Source organism: Saccostrea cucullata, unplaced genomic scaffold, assembly GCF_032062105.1.
Source record: "Saccostrea cucullata isolate Sc308-1 unplaced genomic scaffold, CSIRO_AGI_Scuc_v1 ctg9200, whole genome shotgun sequence".
Classification (NCBI taxonomy): Eukaryota; Metazoa; Mollusca; class Bivalvia; order Ostreida; family Ostreidae; genus Saccostrea; species Saccostrea cuccullata.
In genome coordinates, this window is record NW_026924999.1 from 1 (window position 1) to 16,540 (window position 16,540).

A 16,540-nucleotide genomic window follows, 5' to 3' on the forward strand; every position below is an offset into this window, starting at 1 on the left:
ATATGTTCACATTATTTTATACACTTTTTACACCATGTAATAAAGCACTGACATAAAGGTAAGATGTGTTCACATCACATCATGATGCTTCCGACTTAAAATAAAGATAAATGCATATCACGTAATAATGTTTTGATATAATAGAAATATACACTCTCAAAAAGGAATGGACTTTTGACTTCATGTAATGATAAGATTAATTATAAAACACAATTTGCTTGACATAATGCAATTTTGACCTCGCATATTAAAGAAATGAAATGATGTAAAGAAGCATTCATTTCACGTAATAAAGTTTTAACACAATGTAAACACATAACCACTTCAAATAATGGATTTTTTACTTCAAGTTATGAAGTGCTGACATAATAAAAGAATGCATTTACTTCATGTAATGCAGCATTGACATGATGTTAAGATATTTTCACATCATCTCATAAAAATAGACATAACGCAAAGATATGTTCACATCACGTAATGGTAAATGACATAATAAATGCATAGTTGTATGCTATAAGGCAGTGATGGCGTTCCATATCATGCAACAAAAGACCTTGGTTTATATGGTCTCTTTCGAATGATGTATCAAAGTCTCGCAATGGGACTTGAAAGCGACGTAAGGACGTAAGTCTTACTTCACGACTATCCAGTTGCGTAAATAAAACCAATGATATGACCCAGTGACTTTATAATAATCATTCAGCATGCATTCATTGTTACATTTTATTGATATTAAACATCTGTTAATGTCTATTTCTTGACTGTTTCATGGTTTTGCCGATTCCCCCATACAATTAATCTAACGGATATAAATGAGACACGAATATAACTGATACAGTTGATTCTTTTGGTTCTTAAAAGCATCTTTAATGTCTGTCTTTTATGCTAAAAATAACTGTATCTGCGTTTTGTTTTAGACTTGATTATTTGGAAGCTTGACTTCTTCACTTGTCAGATTTTTTTCTTTGAAGAATTGTTAATATTGATTTTCTTCCACAAAATGGAAAAAAATCGTTTATCTTGAGGTTTCTCGAATATCAATAAAAATCAATGAAAAATAGAAAATATTCCTAAAATATATTTTCCTTGAAGCAGAAAATTTTGTTTAAAGTGGTCCTTCAGATATCCGGAAGCCAGATATCCGGATGCTTCAGTATCCGGACGATTTTGCATCGGAGCAGACTTTTTTAAACCTTATTATGTCTTGTTTAACTGGTAATTCAGATATCCGGACAATTCACATATATCCGGAAAAATTGACTAGGAACCAAGGTGTTCGGATATATGAGGCTCCACTATACGTGATTGTGAATTCATACCAAAGCTTTTGTTTCTTCATTGTCACTTTCAATCTTAACTACTTTATTTCACACAGGTAAGAATTAGGAAAGTTAAAGGGTCTTTTAAAAAAATCCATGAATATTCTAATTCTAAATATAATGATATTTTAAAACTTTATTTCAATGAATACCATATTCTACCCTGTTATATAATAGAAAACTCGTGGTACGGTACGTGTGAGCACTGAGCTAAGAAAATTATCACCTCCCCCGCCTCCCATTTGATTATAATATGGCGAAGTCAAGTTTCACTCTGAGAAACCCGAAATAAGTATCAGATCAAAATGTAAAATAGCAGGTACACAATGTAGTAAAGAATCTGAACATATAATTACACTTATTCAGTGGTAAAGGAGGAATTCCAGAAAAGAAATAGGTATACCCCTCAATATTAGAGAAAGATTGGCTTTGTCAATAAGAAACCCGAAATACGTATCCGATCAAAAAGTAAAATAGAAGGTCACAATGGCACTGTGTGACAGAGATTCTGTGAAAATCAAAACTAAACTGTGATTGAGTGCTCTAAAGGACTTGTGGATAAGAGATGGGTATCCTAAAGCATACAGACGAACATCCTCATCACTATATACCCAACTGCTTTTCAAGAGAGGGGTAAAAAAAATTACATTCGTCATGTAGATTACTTAAATACATTGCCATTTTTTTGTGAGATAACTATTTTAAATTTATAAACGAGATAAAATTTTCGCGAGCAGGCAGAGTGTTGTACGTGAGCCTTAATGTATGCAAAAATGTAATTTTCGCGGGCAGATCAGGGTGATTACGCAAAAATACAATTCCTGCAAACAGAAAGTGGTAGGAGATTGGATAAATAGTTAGCAATGTAGAAAATTTTGCAACAATATTTTACATTTGTAATGTTTTTTAGCAGAGACATATATGATTTTTGTCTCGAGAACTAAAAGATAGACCAATTAATGAAAATAATAATTACCAAAAGGTTCTGCTATTTCCTCTTTAAATATCTGATCAACATTTCTGTGTTTTGGATCCGCCTTCCTCAACAACACGTCTACATACATTCCAAAGGTTATTACATGGTAGGAGTATGCTGTACCTGTAAGTAAATTAGATGAACTATTTTACAAATCATTGCTGAAAGCGATTAAAACCTGTCCTTAAGATGTACCCTCAAAGGTGCGATTGTTTCACGTGTCTGTTAGAGGGCTGATATTGTTGTATCGGGTTGATGCAAGATTTGACACAAGGAAAAAGGTCTTGTAATATTCTCTATTTTTCAGTCCAGCAAGATCCCTATCAGCCATGAAAGTTGGTATGACTACCGAGAGGTAAGGCACATTACACAAATGCAAAAAATCGGGATGCCAGTCCGTCCGTCTGTTACGCTTTGGAGTACCCATCTCTTATCTGCAACTCCTCTTATACCACTGAATGATTTGATGAGACTTTCAAAGAATATTTATAACATGTTGCCATTGTGCACCTCTTATTTTACTTTTTGATCCAACACATATCTCTGGTTTCCCATAGCAAAACATGGACACTGCCATTACATTCATATATGGGAGGTGGGGGTATCATTTAGTGAGTTCATTGCTCACAGTGCCTCTAGTTATTACTATATTTAAAATTAAAAGATATAATTACTAGTATGAATGTTTAAAAAAAAAACAACTGAGATTGAATTGCTACCTGGTTTCCAAATCGGCTCCTGTTCCTCTAAAAACTCCTCCACTTTTGTTTGGTTTGTTTTCAGAAGCCGTATATCAATTGTTCCTTTTGTAATGGATAACCCGGCCTTTAAGTAAAATCTACATAATACTACATCTTTTATATATGTAACATTATAAACTTGTAAAATCTAGTGAGCTTTGGGTATGATTTACTTTGTTTTATAACTCCATTGTTAAAGTCGATTTATAATATCTTACAACGTTTCTAAGAATTTGATGAAAGATATGGATTCGGATTATAAATTTACCCTAGATACTGAGCTAGCAATTCAGATAATTTAAGCAGCTATACCTTTGCCACACGTCATTCGTCTTGTATAAAGAGAATAATTTGTGTTTATGTAAAATACCGTTTGGTGCCACAAAATTAAACTGTTCAATTCGGATAATTAAAAGAAGATTGAATATAAACAGGATTAAGCCATATTTCCAAACCTCTGTGAATAATCTCTTAACCGAATGATACAGTTTCACCATGCAAAATAACTGTTCATGTGCCACTGAAGCTCTACTGGTTTTTACTTATAGCAATGGAAGAGAAAAGTAGCAGTTGGGAATTGAAACTTTAAAACAGCAGTAAATAGAATAATGATCCTTGATTAAATCTCTTTATGTTTTTAATGTAGTCTACTTGCATGCCACATTATATTATAATCAGACTAAAACTGTATTTGGAGAAGCATCTTTACGGATTACGGAGTATTTTACGGAAATTTCTATTTTTAGTAACCAAGGCAATAATGTTCATGGAAGTCAAAAACCGATATACAGAATTGTGTATCTAATAATCGTAGTGTAGTCTACTTGTGTGCCAAGTTATATTGAAATCAGACCAAAACAGTAGGAGACATAGCATTTTGAAAGAATTTCACAAAAATTTATATTTTTAGTAACCACGGCAACACCGTTCATCAAAATCAAAAACGATAAAAAGAATTATGTACCTTGGTGTAGTCTACTGGTGTGCCAAGTTATATTAAAATCAGACCAAAACTGTAGGAGGTGTAGCATTTTGAAAAATTGTTTACAGACAGACAGACAGACGGACGGACGCCGCATTACTATCGCATAAGCTCTTCTGATCTCTGACCAGTAGAGGTAATAAATTCAAAATTATTTTAGATATAAATTAGATGCCCTCATAAGCCAGATATACATGTATTTGATTATGAAAATGAAAAATTCGAGACCTGAATGAATGAACACCTACAGGATACCGCCAATCATATTCTAAAGATGATATGGCTTCTGCGAAAAAATGAAAGGAGACACAGAAAATATGCATTAAGTAAAAAAAAAAAGACCCCTAAGGAAATGAAAATATACTAAATAAAATAAATTGCGTATTTTTTAGACTCCACTAATCATTTTCCAAAATATAACTCTGCAACTCGTAAAATGTTAGGAGAAATCTTCAATCTCAGGTGATTGTTAGAGAAAACAAGTTGTGTTTGTGAAACACTGATGCCCCCGTATGGCAACATAGCGAAGGTTAAGCTTTCTCAAATGCAGATAAAATATGTTGGTACCAAAGTAAGGCCTTTTCACAAGAAATGCAAAATATAAAACGCTAGCTACACTTGTTCAAGGGTTATGACCAAGGTTAACATTTCTGAAGGTAGGACAAACTCCGGGGTTCAGGTCAAAGGGTCAATGTTATTGGTTTCTAAAGAAAAGCCTTGTCTCAAAGATTACATATGGGAAGTATGAAAGCGCTGGCCCTTACCGTTCAAAAGTTATGGCCAAGGTTAAAGTTTGTAAAAAGTAGGTCAAACTCTAAGGTCAAGGTCAAAGGGTCAAGATTCTTGATATCCAATGAAAGGTCTTGTCACAAGGATTACACAAGTGAAATATGAAAGCTCTAGCCCCTACTGTTCAAAAGTGATGGTCAAAGTTAAAGTTTGTAAAAAATAGGTCAAACTCCAAGGTCAAGGTCAAAGGGTCAAGGTTCTTGATATCAAATGAACGATCTTGTCACAAGAATTAAATTTGTGAAGAATGAATGCCCTAGTCCGAACCCTTAAAAAAATATGGTCAATGTTGTATTTTGAAAGTAGGTCAAACTCCATGGTCAAGGTCAAAGGGTCAAGGTTCTTGGTATCCAATGAAAGGTCTTTTCATCAGAATTATATATGTGAAGTATGAAAGCCCTAGTACTTATTCTTCAAAAATTATGGCCAAGGTTAAAGTTTTTTCATAGGTACGGAAATCTCCAAGATCAAGGACAAAGGTTAAGGTTGTTGGTATTTAATGAAAGGTCTTTCCACAACGAATACATATGTAAAAAAAAATATATAAATGTCCTGGTATCTATTGTTCAAAAGATATGACCAAAGTAAAAGTTCAAAATATTTGTGTTAAAGTGGGTCAAACTCCAAGGTCAAGGTCAAAAGGTCAAATTTGGTAGTACCCCCAAGAAAGGTCTGTCACAAGGAATACACATGTGAAATATGAATGTCATAGCTCCACTATATCAAAAATTATAGGCAAGGTTAAAGTTTTTGCGGACAAACAGACGTACAGAGAGACAGCTAGACAGACGGACGGACGGACACGACAAAAACTACATACCCCCGAAACTTCGATTACGGGGGCATAAAATATTAAGGATTGATTTCGAATTCCAGAGTCAATATCAACAAATGTTGGTCTATATTACATTTTTGATGATACAATTGGTGAAATTGATATATTAACTTCATAGAATTCCTTGAAAATGAACACGTTAATTTATCCTTTTTTAGCCAAATAAAGTTCTCAGGAATGTAAAATGCGGTATATACCTGGTGACTTAGTAACATATCTACAGTAATATTCTCCTTGCCATTCTTCCCAAACTCCGGCCAGTAATAGGACACCCGCTTCTTGTAGTCCAAGTAGCCTCTGAAGTAAAGAGAGGGTACAGGTGAAACATTTCATGATTACGAAGTTATTTTAAATTTTGATGAAAATAGCGTGGTTGCCGGCCGGGCACCACTAGTAATCGGACGGTGACTGAGGCCATTTTGCGAATCGGTGGGGTCATCGGTAGGAAATAATTCGTAGTTAAAATTCAGCGATGTCTCCAACGATGCCTCACATCGCTCCTCATCGGCAACCCATCATTAACACGTCTTTCAAGGATCGGCCGATGTATGGTCGAGCATCGTCCAATTTTCGTTTAATTTGAGGTTATCGGGGGGTTGAGTGGTGTTCAACAGATAACGGCCGATCATCGGTCGATGTTCGACCAAACACTGACATGTAGTCAACCGATGTACAAAAGATGTTCACCAATGTATGAGCGATGAAATATACATCGGCCGATTATCCTGGAACATCGTTTTATGATGAGCCATAACTCGCTGAGCCTTTGTAAGTCCGGCCGGCAACCACGCCATTTTTATCATAAAACGCATTGGTTGCCCATCGTATACCCATCGCTGGATAATGTAACTGATACTTTAAGGACTAGTAGGCCGATGTTGACCGATGTTGGGGCATCGCTAACACCACGGATTACCACCGGTCTACGGCTACCGGCCGGGAAATGTGACCTAGGCATAAAGGGGGTCATTTTTCAATGTGGGTCATTATTTTATAGGACTAACATATAAAATAATGACCCCCATACTCTTTGACAAAAAATGATTTTTTTCTACGGGTGGGGGTCATTTTTTGTCGTTGAAAAATGACCCCCCGGTCATTATTCGATGGGGGTCATTATTCGTCTTTACACCGGCCTTTAAAAGAGGCATACATGTATTGGAAGATGGTTGACATTGGTTTATCCTGTAGGTGGGTTCCTAAATTATTTCCAATCCAAATGCTCTGAGCAGTTTTAGTATACGTTATCCAATCCCCCATCTCCAAGAATCCCCCATGAAAGTATCACAGTCATGTTAGTACACTTGTATACAGTTAAAGGAATACGTTTGTCGCCACTTTTAAAATACCAAATTTCATATTGTTGACAACAACCTTGTGCTTGTAGAAATTTAACCATTGTCAAAGCTCCGCGTGCACTTTAAGACTATTCAGAATTTTCATTCTTACTGGTAAGCTAACAATGCCCCTATTTGCTTTATTTGAAAGATAAGTTTATACGTGAACCATTTACACATATAGACAGATTTTCCTGTTCGACTGTATAGGACATATATATGCCAGAAAACGGATTAAACGACCGATCAGATATTGCGTAAAATTATGGTAAGATAATACACTGAAGATATTATCAACGGGAATTAACTCGAAGTCGATTTGATGAAAATTTATACCTCGAATGTGCCCCTAAGCTAGCTTGATTGGTATGTCTGTGCCATTTTTCATACTTAAAAAAAATCAAAATATAAAGACTATTTCGTTTGTTTTGTTTTTTTTTAATGTCCCTTCGAGAATTTTCGATCACATTGAGACACCACTTGCCTGTGGAGGGGTGCAAATCTAAACCTATGCTCGACCTTTGAGCAGTAAGAGATCAGCACCAACTGCGATCACAGGCACTGGTGGTATGGCCCACCCCACTCCCTGCCCTATTTTTTTTTTCTTTTTAAATCTGAGGTCGAGCCACCATCCCCTATTTTTGTATTCTAATATACACTATATGTTATCGATAATGTAACCCTTTGGCCCCTATAAAATGTTTTAAATATATTGTTACCCTAGCCCTTACCGTTCAAAAGTTATGGGCAAGGTAAAAAAAAATCATAAGTACGGAAATATCCAAGGTCAAGGTCAAAAGGTCAAAGTTTTTAGTATCAAATGAAAGGTAATGCCAAAAAACTACATATTTGAAGTATGAGAGTACTAGTATCTACCGTTTAAAAGTTATGGCCAAAGTAAAAATTTGGCATTTTTGTGTAAAATGGGACAAACTCCAAGGTAAAGGTCAAAAGGTCAAATTTGGTGGTACCCAAATAAGGTCTTGTCACAAGGAATACACATATTAAATATGAAAGTCATAGCTCCAATAATGAAAAGTTATGGTCAAGGTTAAGGTTTTTGCGGACAAACAAACCGCCAGATAGACGGACATACAGACGAACACGATAAAACTATATACCCCCGAATCTTCGATTACGGGGACATAAAAAGAAATGGTCTTCAATTAACTTTTCATATTATGATACATTATAAAGAAGACGTTACAACAATGAAAATGTTTGTTCTGATTTTCATATTAAATTCTCTGAAAAATATACTCAGAACTGAGTAAAAGGGTGGAGTAAAACAAGAATTAAGGTAGAACCTATGTTTGAAAAGTCTTTGTCACAAGATTTTCAAACTTTTCAAAATGATAAATTAGTACTTGCTTATCAATCAGTTAAAATATCATGATATTGTTCCTTGTTTTTAATCTAGAGCAGGCTGTGAAACTTGGTATGGTATTTACATACTGCGACTTAACATTTTCAAATATTTTTAGGGGTACTTGTCATAAAGGGAATATGAAAAATCACAAAAATACTTCTTCAAACATCGTCGTTTATAAACTTTATTAACTGAATAATATTAAACAATATTTTATCAAGAATAATTTCTTTTTTATTCAATTAACATAAAAGATAAGTCCACCATTAAAAAAATAGTCAAATGAACTCTATTATTTTTAGTCAATTATGCACCCTATACTTGTAAATATTTTTTAGAAGTCTTTGTCACAATGTTTTCAATCTTCAATATGATGAAGAACATAGCCAAATGATTACAAAAAGTGATTAAGATATATACATTTCCCCTCTAACTAATGAAAGATAGGCTATTTACCGATACTCATATTCTTGACCTTTTTGCACTTACACAGGATTTAATAATTAAATGACTGTTTGGGGTTACTTTCAGATTAAATATTTATCAGAAATTGTACTTTTACTTTAAAAAGATCATATTTAATAGAAAAATTGTAATCAAACACCAAGAATATGAATAGGTAACAAATAATTGTTAAAAGGAATGCACATCATTTCATTATAGATATCACAAAAATGTACACACGATCAAACGATCTACAACACGTACATCTTTGACTTAGACACATTTCATCAAGATATTACACTATATAGCTGGCAACTAAAGATTTCTTACGATTTATGCATTCCTTCAAAATGGTTACATACCATTCAAATTATTACGAAAGTTGTATGTACATTGTAATTTCATTACACTAGATAGTCTTGGGTTTGTCAACTTAAGGTCTAGATCTATTAAATAAAAGGTGCCTACACATTTTCTCTTATTCCAGAAATATATTGCCATTAAGCATTATAAACCCAAAAATATATGAATTGAATTAAGATTATGTTGGCATGATTGAATTCTGTGAATTTCAAAATGCAGCATTTTCTACCATTTCTATTGAAGCTGTCAAGTACGGGGAAAAGTGGCATTGAATTAATTATGACGTCTTAATGGGTTAGCACAGGTTAAACACATTTACCAGTTATGATGTCATACGAAGTAGGTTCTACGTTAAAAGAAATGTAATGAATACTGTGTGCTAAATCAAAAGTTTATGTCTACATGTATAGTTTTTGCATTAGAATGACTGTGTATTTTACACTAGCCCATAGCTTTACAGAGCATATTTTTAGGTCTTATACTTACCCCACCCCCTTTCTTATTTAGGAGGAAGTCGATATTGAACAAAAGCAACAAAAAAAAAAAAAACACCCTACCTTTATTTTTCTATAAGAAGGAATTAAAAATAAGCTTAAAATAATCTACTATTCTACTAATTTTTAACTGTTACTTTGCCACAATACTTTCAAGTATACCTCCACCAACACTTAAAGTATGCTTTAATCATGGCGAAGTAAATTATAATATGATAGTACTTGTGTGAAGGCTTAACTTCATTTCAATATTTTATCTAGAGCCTCTTTCAGAATTATTGAAAGGTATAGAGTTATTTTTTTATTTTTGCTTTTCATTTATTATTATTTTTTTTGTTTTGATTTAACGTAATGTTCTTTCTTTTTTTGGGTGGGGGGGGGGGGTGGTAAAAATTTCCTCCTCTTTCATTGTCAAATAGGATTTGCCAAACTTAAACAAACTAAAAGTTGAAATGACGGAAAATTTAATTTTTCCTATTAAAGAGTATTTAAAACTGATTTTTGCATGGTTTGATTTCTAAAAACAAGTGGAATATCATTCTTTTAGCAAACATTATAAGGAGGAATATTAAAAAGAAATTTTATTTACTTGACAATTAAAGAATCTCTTTTCAAACACAATTTTAGCATTGAAAGACTACGTGAATCTCTTAATTATTTCATACGACTTTTGTATTTTTCTGGTTACAGAAAATGTAAAAATTAGTTTCGCTGTAAAAAAGATATATATTTTGTATCACTTTAAAGGGGGTCATTATTTTATAGGACTAACATATAAAATAATGACCCCCTAGGACTCTTTTTCTACAAAAAATGATTTTTTTCTACGGGTGGGGGTAATTTTTTGTCGTTGAAAAATGACCCCCCGGTCATTATTCGATGGGGGTCATTATTCGTCTTTACACCGGCCGGCAACCACGCCATTTTTATCATAAAACGCATTGGTTGCCCATCGTATACCCATCGCTGGATAATGCGACTGATTCTTTAAGGACTGCTAGGCGGATGTGGACCGATGTTAGGGCATCGTTAACACCACGGATTACCACCGATTACCACCGGTCTACGGCTACCGCCCGGGAAATGTGACCTAGGCATTACAGTTCGTTATCATCAAATTCCATATAAATAAAACGGTGTATAGTGTATATTGCTATTATATACATGTACCAAACTTGTGTTAAATATGGTTGCTTGTATACATGTTTATTTAGGTTACTAAAAATGTTTGCATCCATTTTTTTTTCCAAAAATCTTGTAATATGTGCATTCATTTCATACCTTGTAAAACACTGAATATCTTCGTAAATACGAATTATTTATCAATGTCATAAGATATCAAAAGATTTTTAAAAATATCGTGAGTTAGGATCGTATCCAATTTAATAAATCGACAAAAACTTCGATCTTGAGAAAATTTATGCAATTCTTGAAAAACAAATATTTACTAATCTCTGTGTCAAATATTTTTCTCTATATTTTGGAGGGAAAAACCTCAACTTATGTATTGGAAAAAAACACAAATGATATGTTAAAGAAAGATTATATCAATTTAACAGATAGGAAGAGGGAGAAATGCCAATTTCATTTTGATTTTACCTTTGTACAAAGAGTGCCACGATGATGGCGGTAACTCCTTTAGTTGTAGAGAACATGATGGACAGGGTGTCATTTTTCCAGGGCCGCCCCGCCTCAATGTCCGAGTATCCTCCCCATAGATCCACCACTAACTCCCCCTTGTAATAGGCAGAAAAACAGGCCGCCTTCTCTTTATTTGTCTCAATGTTTTTCCTGGAAGAGGAAGGTGTATTCTGTTGTAACGGAGGTTTTTTTAAAGTAATATTTAACTTTTCAACGTTTTTTAATGATTGAAACTTACAATCTTGATCAGATGTAGTTTATCTAAAATACTTAAATGTTAAGTGAAAAGTTCAGCTAACAATTAACTAACCCCTGTCTTACTCAATCGTGCAACAAATTGGTTAAGACGAACCTTTTGATATATTATCTTAATTGTTCATTTGATCCTCTTTTGCATTAAGATATTTCAGAACATTAATTTATAACCGTAAACTCCCTTGAAAAGGAAAATAAAGAGCAGTTACTGTTTTTTTCCTTCAATTTGAGGAATGAAGCATGAGTGAATACTTAGTAGTACGCGTTAGGTTCTGTGCTACGGTGGGGTATTTTGAATAAAATGCATGATTTCTTCATTTTTTTTTCTTTTCTGCTACTTGATATTAAACAAACAAACCAAGTACATTGTTATTATGAGTAATAGAGAATTAGGTCGTTTTAATTAACAATGAATTGTATTATCTCTATTGAAATTATTATATTTTTATAATATCAACACTGTATTTATTATCACCATTATTAATAATTGATATTATTTCCTTATTCATAAAACAATTGTCTTTGTTCTTCTATGTACATGTATATATTATTGTAAAATTTTGTAAATGTTGTATGGCTATTGAGATATTATGTATGGGAGAGGACTATCTAAGTTGCTAGAACTTGTGTCCGATCCCTTTGACATATTGTCAATAAAATATGTTCAAAACAATAGAGAATTTTTCAAAAAAGTGAATTTCAGGGCCTCTGTGTAATCGGTTCTGGTGTTGGGACAGGGCTCTAATTAACATGTTGTGAAAATGCATTGATTATAATAAAATTGAAATGCATTGAAATCCTTCGCTGTTGAGGGCCTGAGTATTTAGCAGATAAACTAAGTGCATGGTGAGCATTTTCATGCGCAAAATTGCCTCCTCCAGAACTACATGTATAAAACTTTTGACACCAGACTCAGGGGCTCTAACAGGGGGTAGGTAAGTGCCTCTTGAATATAGTGAAGAAAACACTCTTTATTTTAAATTATTTAAAATCTTTTTCTATGACCCTGGGTATTTAGCAAACTAATTGCATGCATGGTTATGATGAGAAAGTGCCTTTTGAAAAAGTTTAAAATTCATTACCCCTGGATCGGGTGTTTTTATGTTAGGGTGGGGCTTTTTTTAACATATAGAAAAATGTTAAATTTCTTAGAAAATCTTCTCTGCCAAGGGTATTTAACAAATATAGTAATATATAGTTACGATGAGCAAGAGTAATAAATTTTCCAAATGTATGAATATGTTATAATTAGGGACTGTGAAATTTCAGTGTTTACAGTGTTTAACTGTTATGATGAAAAAGTTTTAAGAAATCTTTAATTGCTTCGATCCTAGGTATCTAAAAAGTCAACGGAGTATAAAAAAGTTGTAATATGAAACGGTATTTTATACCCGAGTTTTGAAACTCTGAACCACTTGATCAATATATTAATTCTAATGAAAGTAGTTATTTTTCTTTGATATTCAATAAAATTAATATGATTGTAAATCACTGAAAACGAGAGGTACTGTGAGCAACGAGCTCACTAAATGATACCCCCCGCGCCTCCTAGATGATTATAATGACAAAGTCCCTGAACAAATGGCAGTGTCAATGTTTTTCTCTGGAAAACGAAAAATATGTGTCTGTTCACAAATTAAAATAGGAGGTGCACAATGGCAATATATACTAGTACTCAAGTAAAAAGATTCTGTGAAGGTCTCATTAAATTTCATTCAGTGGTAAAAGAGGAGTTGCGAAAAAGAAATAGGTACCCAAAAGCGTAACAGACGGATGGACGGACAAACAGGAATTTATAACATATCCCATTGTGCACCTCAAATTTTACTTTTAGATCTGACACTTATTTCGGGTCTCCAAAGGCAAAACAGGGACTTATTCATTATAATCCTATGGGAGGAGGGGGTATCATTTAGTGAGCTCGTTGCTCACAGTACCTCTAGTTTTTTTACGGTACACCACATATAGACTTTTAAATTGTAGATAAATACAATGGAGGAAAATACCTGTTATTCTTTATATTTTTTAAAATTTTATTTGTATTGTTGAATATGTATTTATATCCCCCGCTTGAAAAGCGGGAGGGTATATAGTAATCGTTAATTCCGTCCGTCTGTACGTCTGTCCGTCCGTCCGTCCGTCCGTCTGTTACGCTTTGGGGTACCCATCTGTTATCCGCAACTCCTCTCATAAGGAAATTTAATGAAACTTTCACAGAATCTTCATTACATATTGCCATTGTGCACCTTCTATTTTACTTTTTGAACTGACCTATATTTTGGATTTTCCAGAGCAAAACATGGACACTGCCATTATATTCATATGGGAGGCGGGCGGTATGATTTAGCGAGCTCATTGCTCACAGTGCCTCTAGTTTGGAATACCACCCGTCGTCAAGCAATGTTGACTGTTGCTGGAGGGCGTGGCTTCATTGTTCAGCGGGTAGTAGTGTTTTTTAGCAAATGTTTCTCGACCAATCAGATTTAACTAATTTTCATGAGAGTATAATATTATACACTTATCCACTGGTTGTGAGTGGGAATAGTCCCTGTCAAGAGTTTGATAAAAGAGCTATCCCACTCACAACCAGTGGATAAGCGTTTTATTATACTGATGTATAATATGATTTCTGAGGTTTGAATTTTTTGGAGTAAGATAATACTGCAAGAATAATCTGAAATCCTGATGACGTCACAATGTTACTGAAGTCATTATGACATCATCTGTCAATCAAAATTGGCGGCAAAAATTGCAAGAAAATTTTTCGAGGGTGGATAGCAAAAACTATACCCCGGGGTATAGCTTTGCTATGCATGAATTATAAAAGATAGTTATTTTACCTTCTTAACTTTATATAGGAAACATTTTAACAGAAGTATAATAAAACCCTTTGTTTAACACGTTATCATCAATTTTGTTACGCAAACCAGGCTATTGTGACGTCTACTACTCTCGTGAGTTTTCGTTCAACGAACGACAACTATATTGCGGGAAAATACACTAGGTGTTCCGAAGAGGTGGAATATGATGAAAAGCGTGCCGATGGCCGTGAAATATGAAGTTTTACGGCCCGATCACGTGATAACCTAGAACCAATCAGATTACGCGTTGTATAGAATATTTATAATGAGGTATAATAATATCAAATATTCACTTCCTGGTTATTGATCTGCATGATATGTATAATGTATCTATTATAGCTCTAAAATAAAACATTCAAGCAAAATTAAAAAAACATTGGAAAAAATAAAACTTACTTGAATACATCGTAAACTCTCTGAAAAGCCGGGTGAACATATCCCCTAAAGAGGGCGGTAGATCACTCTCAAACCATCGAGAGCTCTGTAACAGTATAAGCATCACGACGCCACAGGCAAAGTACTTTAGAGTTTTTAATCTGGATGTTTCTTTTTGTTTTTCATTCATTATTTTCGAAACTCCATCAAGTCATTGAAGAATGCACGCCAGCGACTGCAATCTGTCGTAACGAGAAAATATTTTGTTACCAACTGGTTTGATAAAAATAGGGTTTTACTTCAAGATAGCAGATAGCTACATCGCACATACGGATATTGTATATATAATTCATTGTTCTCTTTTATTTTGTTTTTTTCTGATGTATTGCTTGACCCATATGGGTGTAATATGCAATAAAGATTATTACTATTAAAAAGTGCATATTAATTGTGCATGAAAAAGTACAGTGTATTTTGATTTTTTAATAATTTATTAAAAATTTTATGCTAAAACAAAGTTTAACATAAAACTATATTTTTACTGCTTCCATAACAAAACTGCAGATACATCTCATGCATGTTAAAAGCGCATAGACAAAATTGTCTCGTCAACCAAAATAGTAGTATAAATGAGGAAAATTTTCGCTGGTCTCCATATCTGACCCAGAAAGATTATATGATAAACAACAGTTTGAGGAAATGCTATGTGGGTTCCCTTTCCGAAATCTGTTAAATGCAGAATTTGAGCAATCTGTCACTTTTCGAAATCATGCAGACTAATATGATCTTTTCTATAACCCTAGTTCAATGCAGATTGAAAGTTATTTCGAGCATTAAGTTTTGCACGTGTGAGAAAAATTGAGATACATATAGGCTTTCCTGAAAGCTACCGCAATCAGTGGTTGCTATGTTAAAAATGTAACTTCCGTTTTAAAAAGTGTGTTTGCATTTTTAAAAGCCTCGGCAAAATTCTCCAGTCTTTGTAATTTTCTATCTTTACAGATAGTATCAATAAATATGTTAATTATGTAAGCCTGACTATCAGTGAATTACATGTACGTGGCCTGTCTAAATCTGTCAACCTTTCTATTTACCCACTTTTTAAACATACGTATTTTGTCTCTTTAAAAAGTCTAAAATTGTTTTAGAGGGTTCGTCATACAACGATATTGGACAGATCCTTTTCCGTTTTTTAGTGTTTGTCCACATCATGTGCAAAAAAAATAAAAGAAAAAAAAGAACAGACCTCAAATGTGGCTGGGTAATATACTTATATTTAAAGTGAAAGAAAAATGCAATCAAGAGGATCGAATATTCACATCGAAATCGTCGAAAATTTACAAGCTTCCGGGGCTTCGCTCACTCTTCCCTATTGGGGGTCTTAATGCGGCCCCAAACCTGCCCACTCGGGCGTCCATATCAAAAGTGCCCTGGCTACGCCCCTGAAGCGAGTAGCTATCCTACATGTGCCAAGCTATTTTCCCCAAAGTTCACAGACAAAAAGTCCGTGTGAAATATACACTTTTTGTTAATGGCGTTACAGCTCTCTGGTCGTCCATGCCACCTGATCTGAAACTTCATAAATACAGATTGAAAGTTTAAAACCTGTAAATACATCTACATGGTTTTTGTTTTGTTTTTCAATTAAAAAGATACATGACACTTCCTGAGGTTTCCGGGCCCATTGACTTAATTACACGAATAAATCTCAGTAGCTAAAAACACGGTATACTTCTAATTCGATGTGTTTAAGTGGAAGT

General features: G+C 33.9%; 1 protein-coding gene across 1 annotated transcript; it reads right to left on the minus strand.

Annotated features, from left to right (window-relative positions):
- Positions 1-2,295: 2,295 nt before the first annotated feature.
- Positions 2,296-16,198, minus strand: LOC134267786 (beta-lactamase domain-containing protein 2-like; the record flags this gene model as incomplete). The annotated part of the gene is made up of 6 exons (XM_062749995.1): positions 16,122-16,198; positions 14,802-14,846; positions 11,248-11,439; positions 5,839-5,938; positions 3,015-3,120; positions 2,296-2,418 (listed from the first exon to the last, which is right to left on the minus strand). Coding segments are annotated over exons 1-6 (643 nt in total), but the record flags the coding sequence as incomplete, so codon positions are not given.
- Positions 16,199-16,540: the final 342 nt, after the last annotated feature.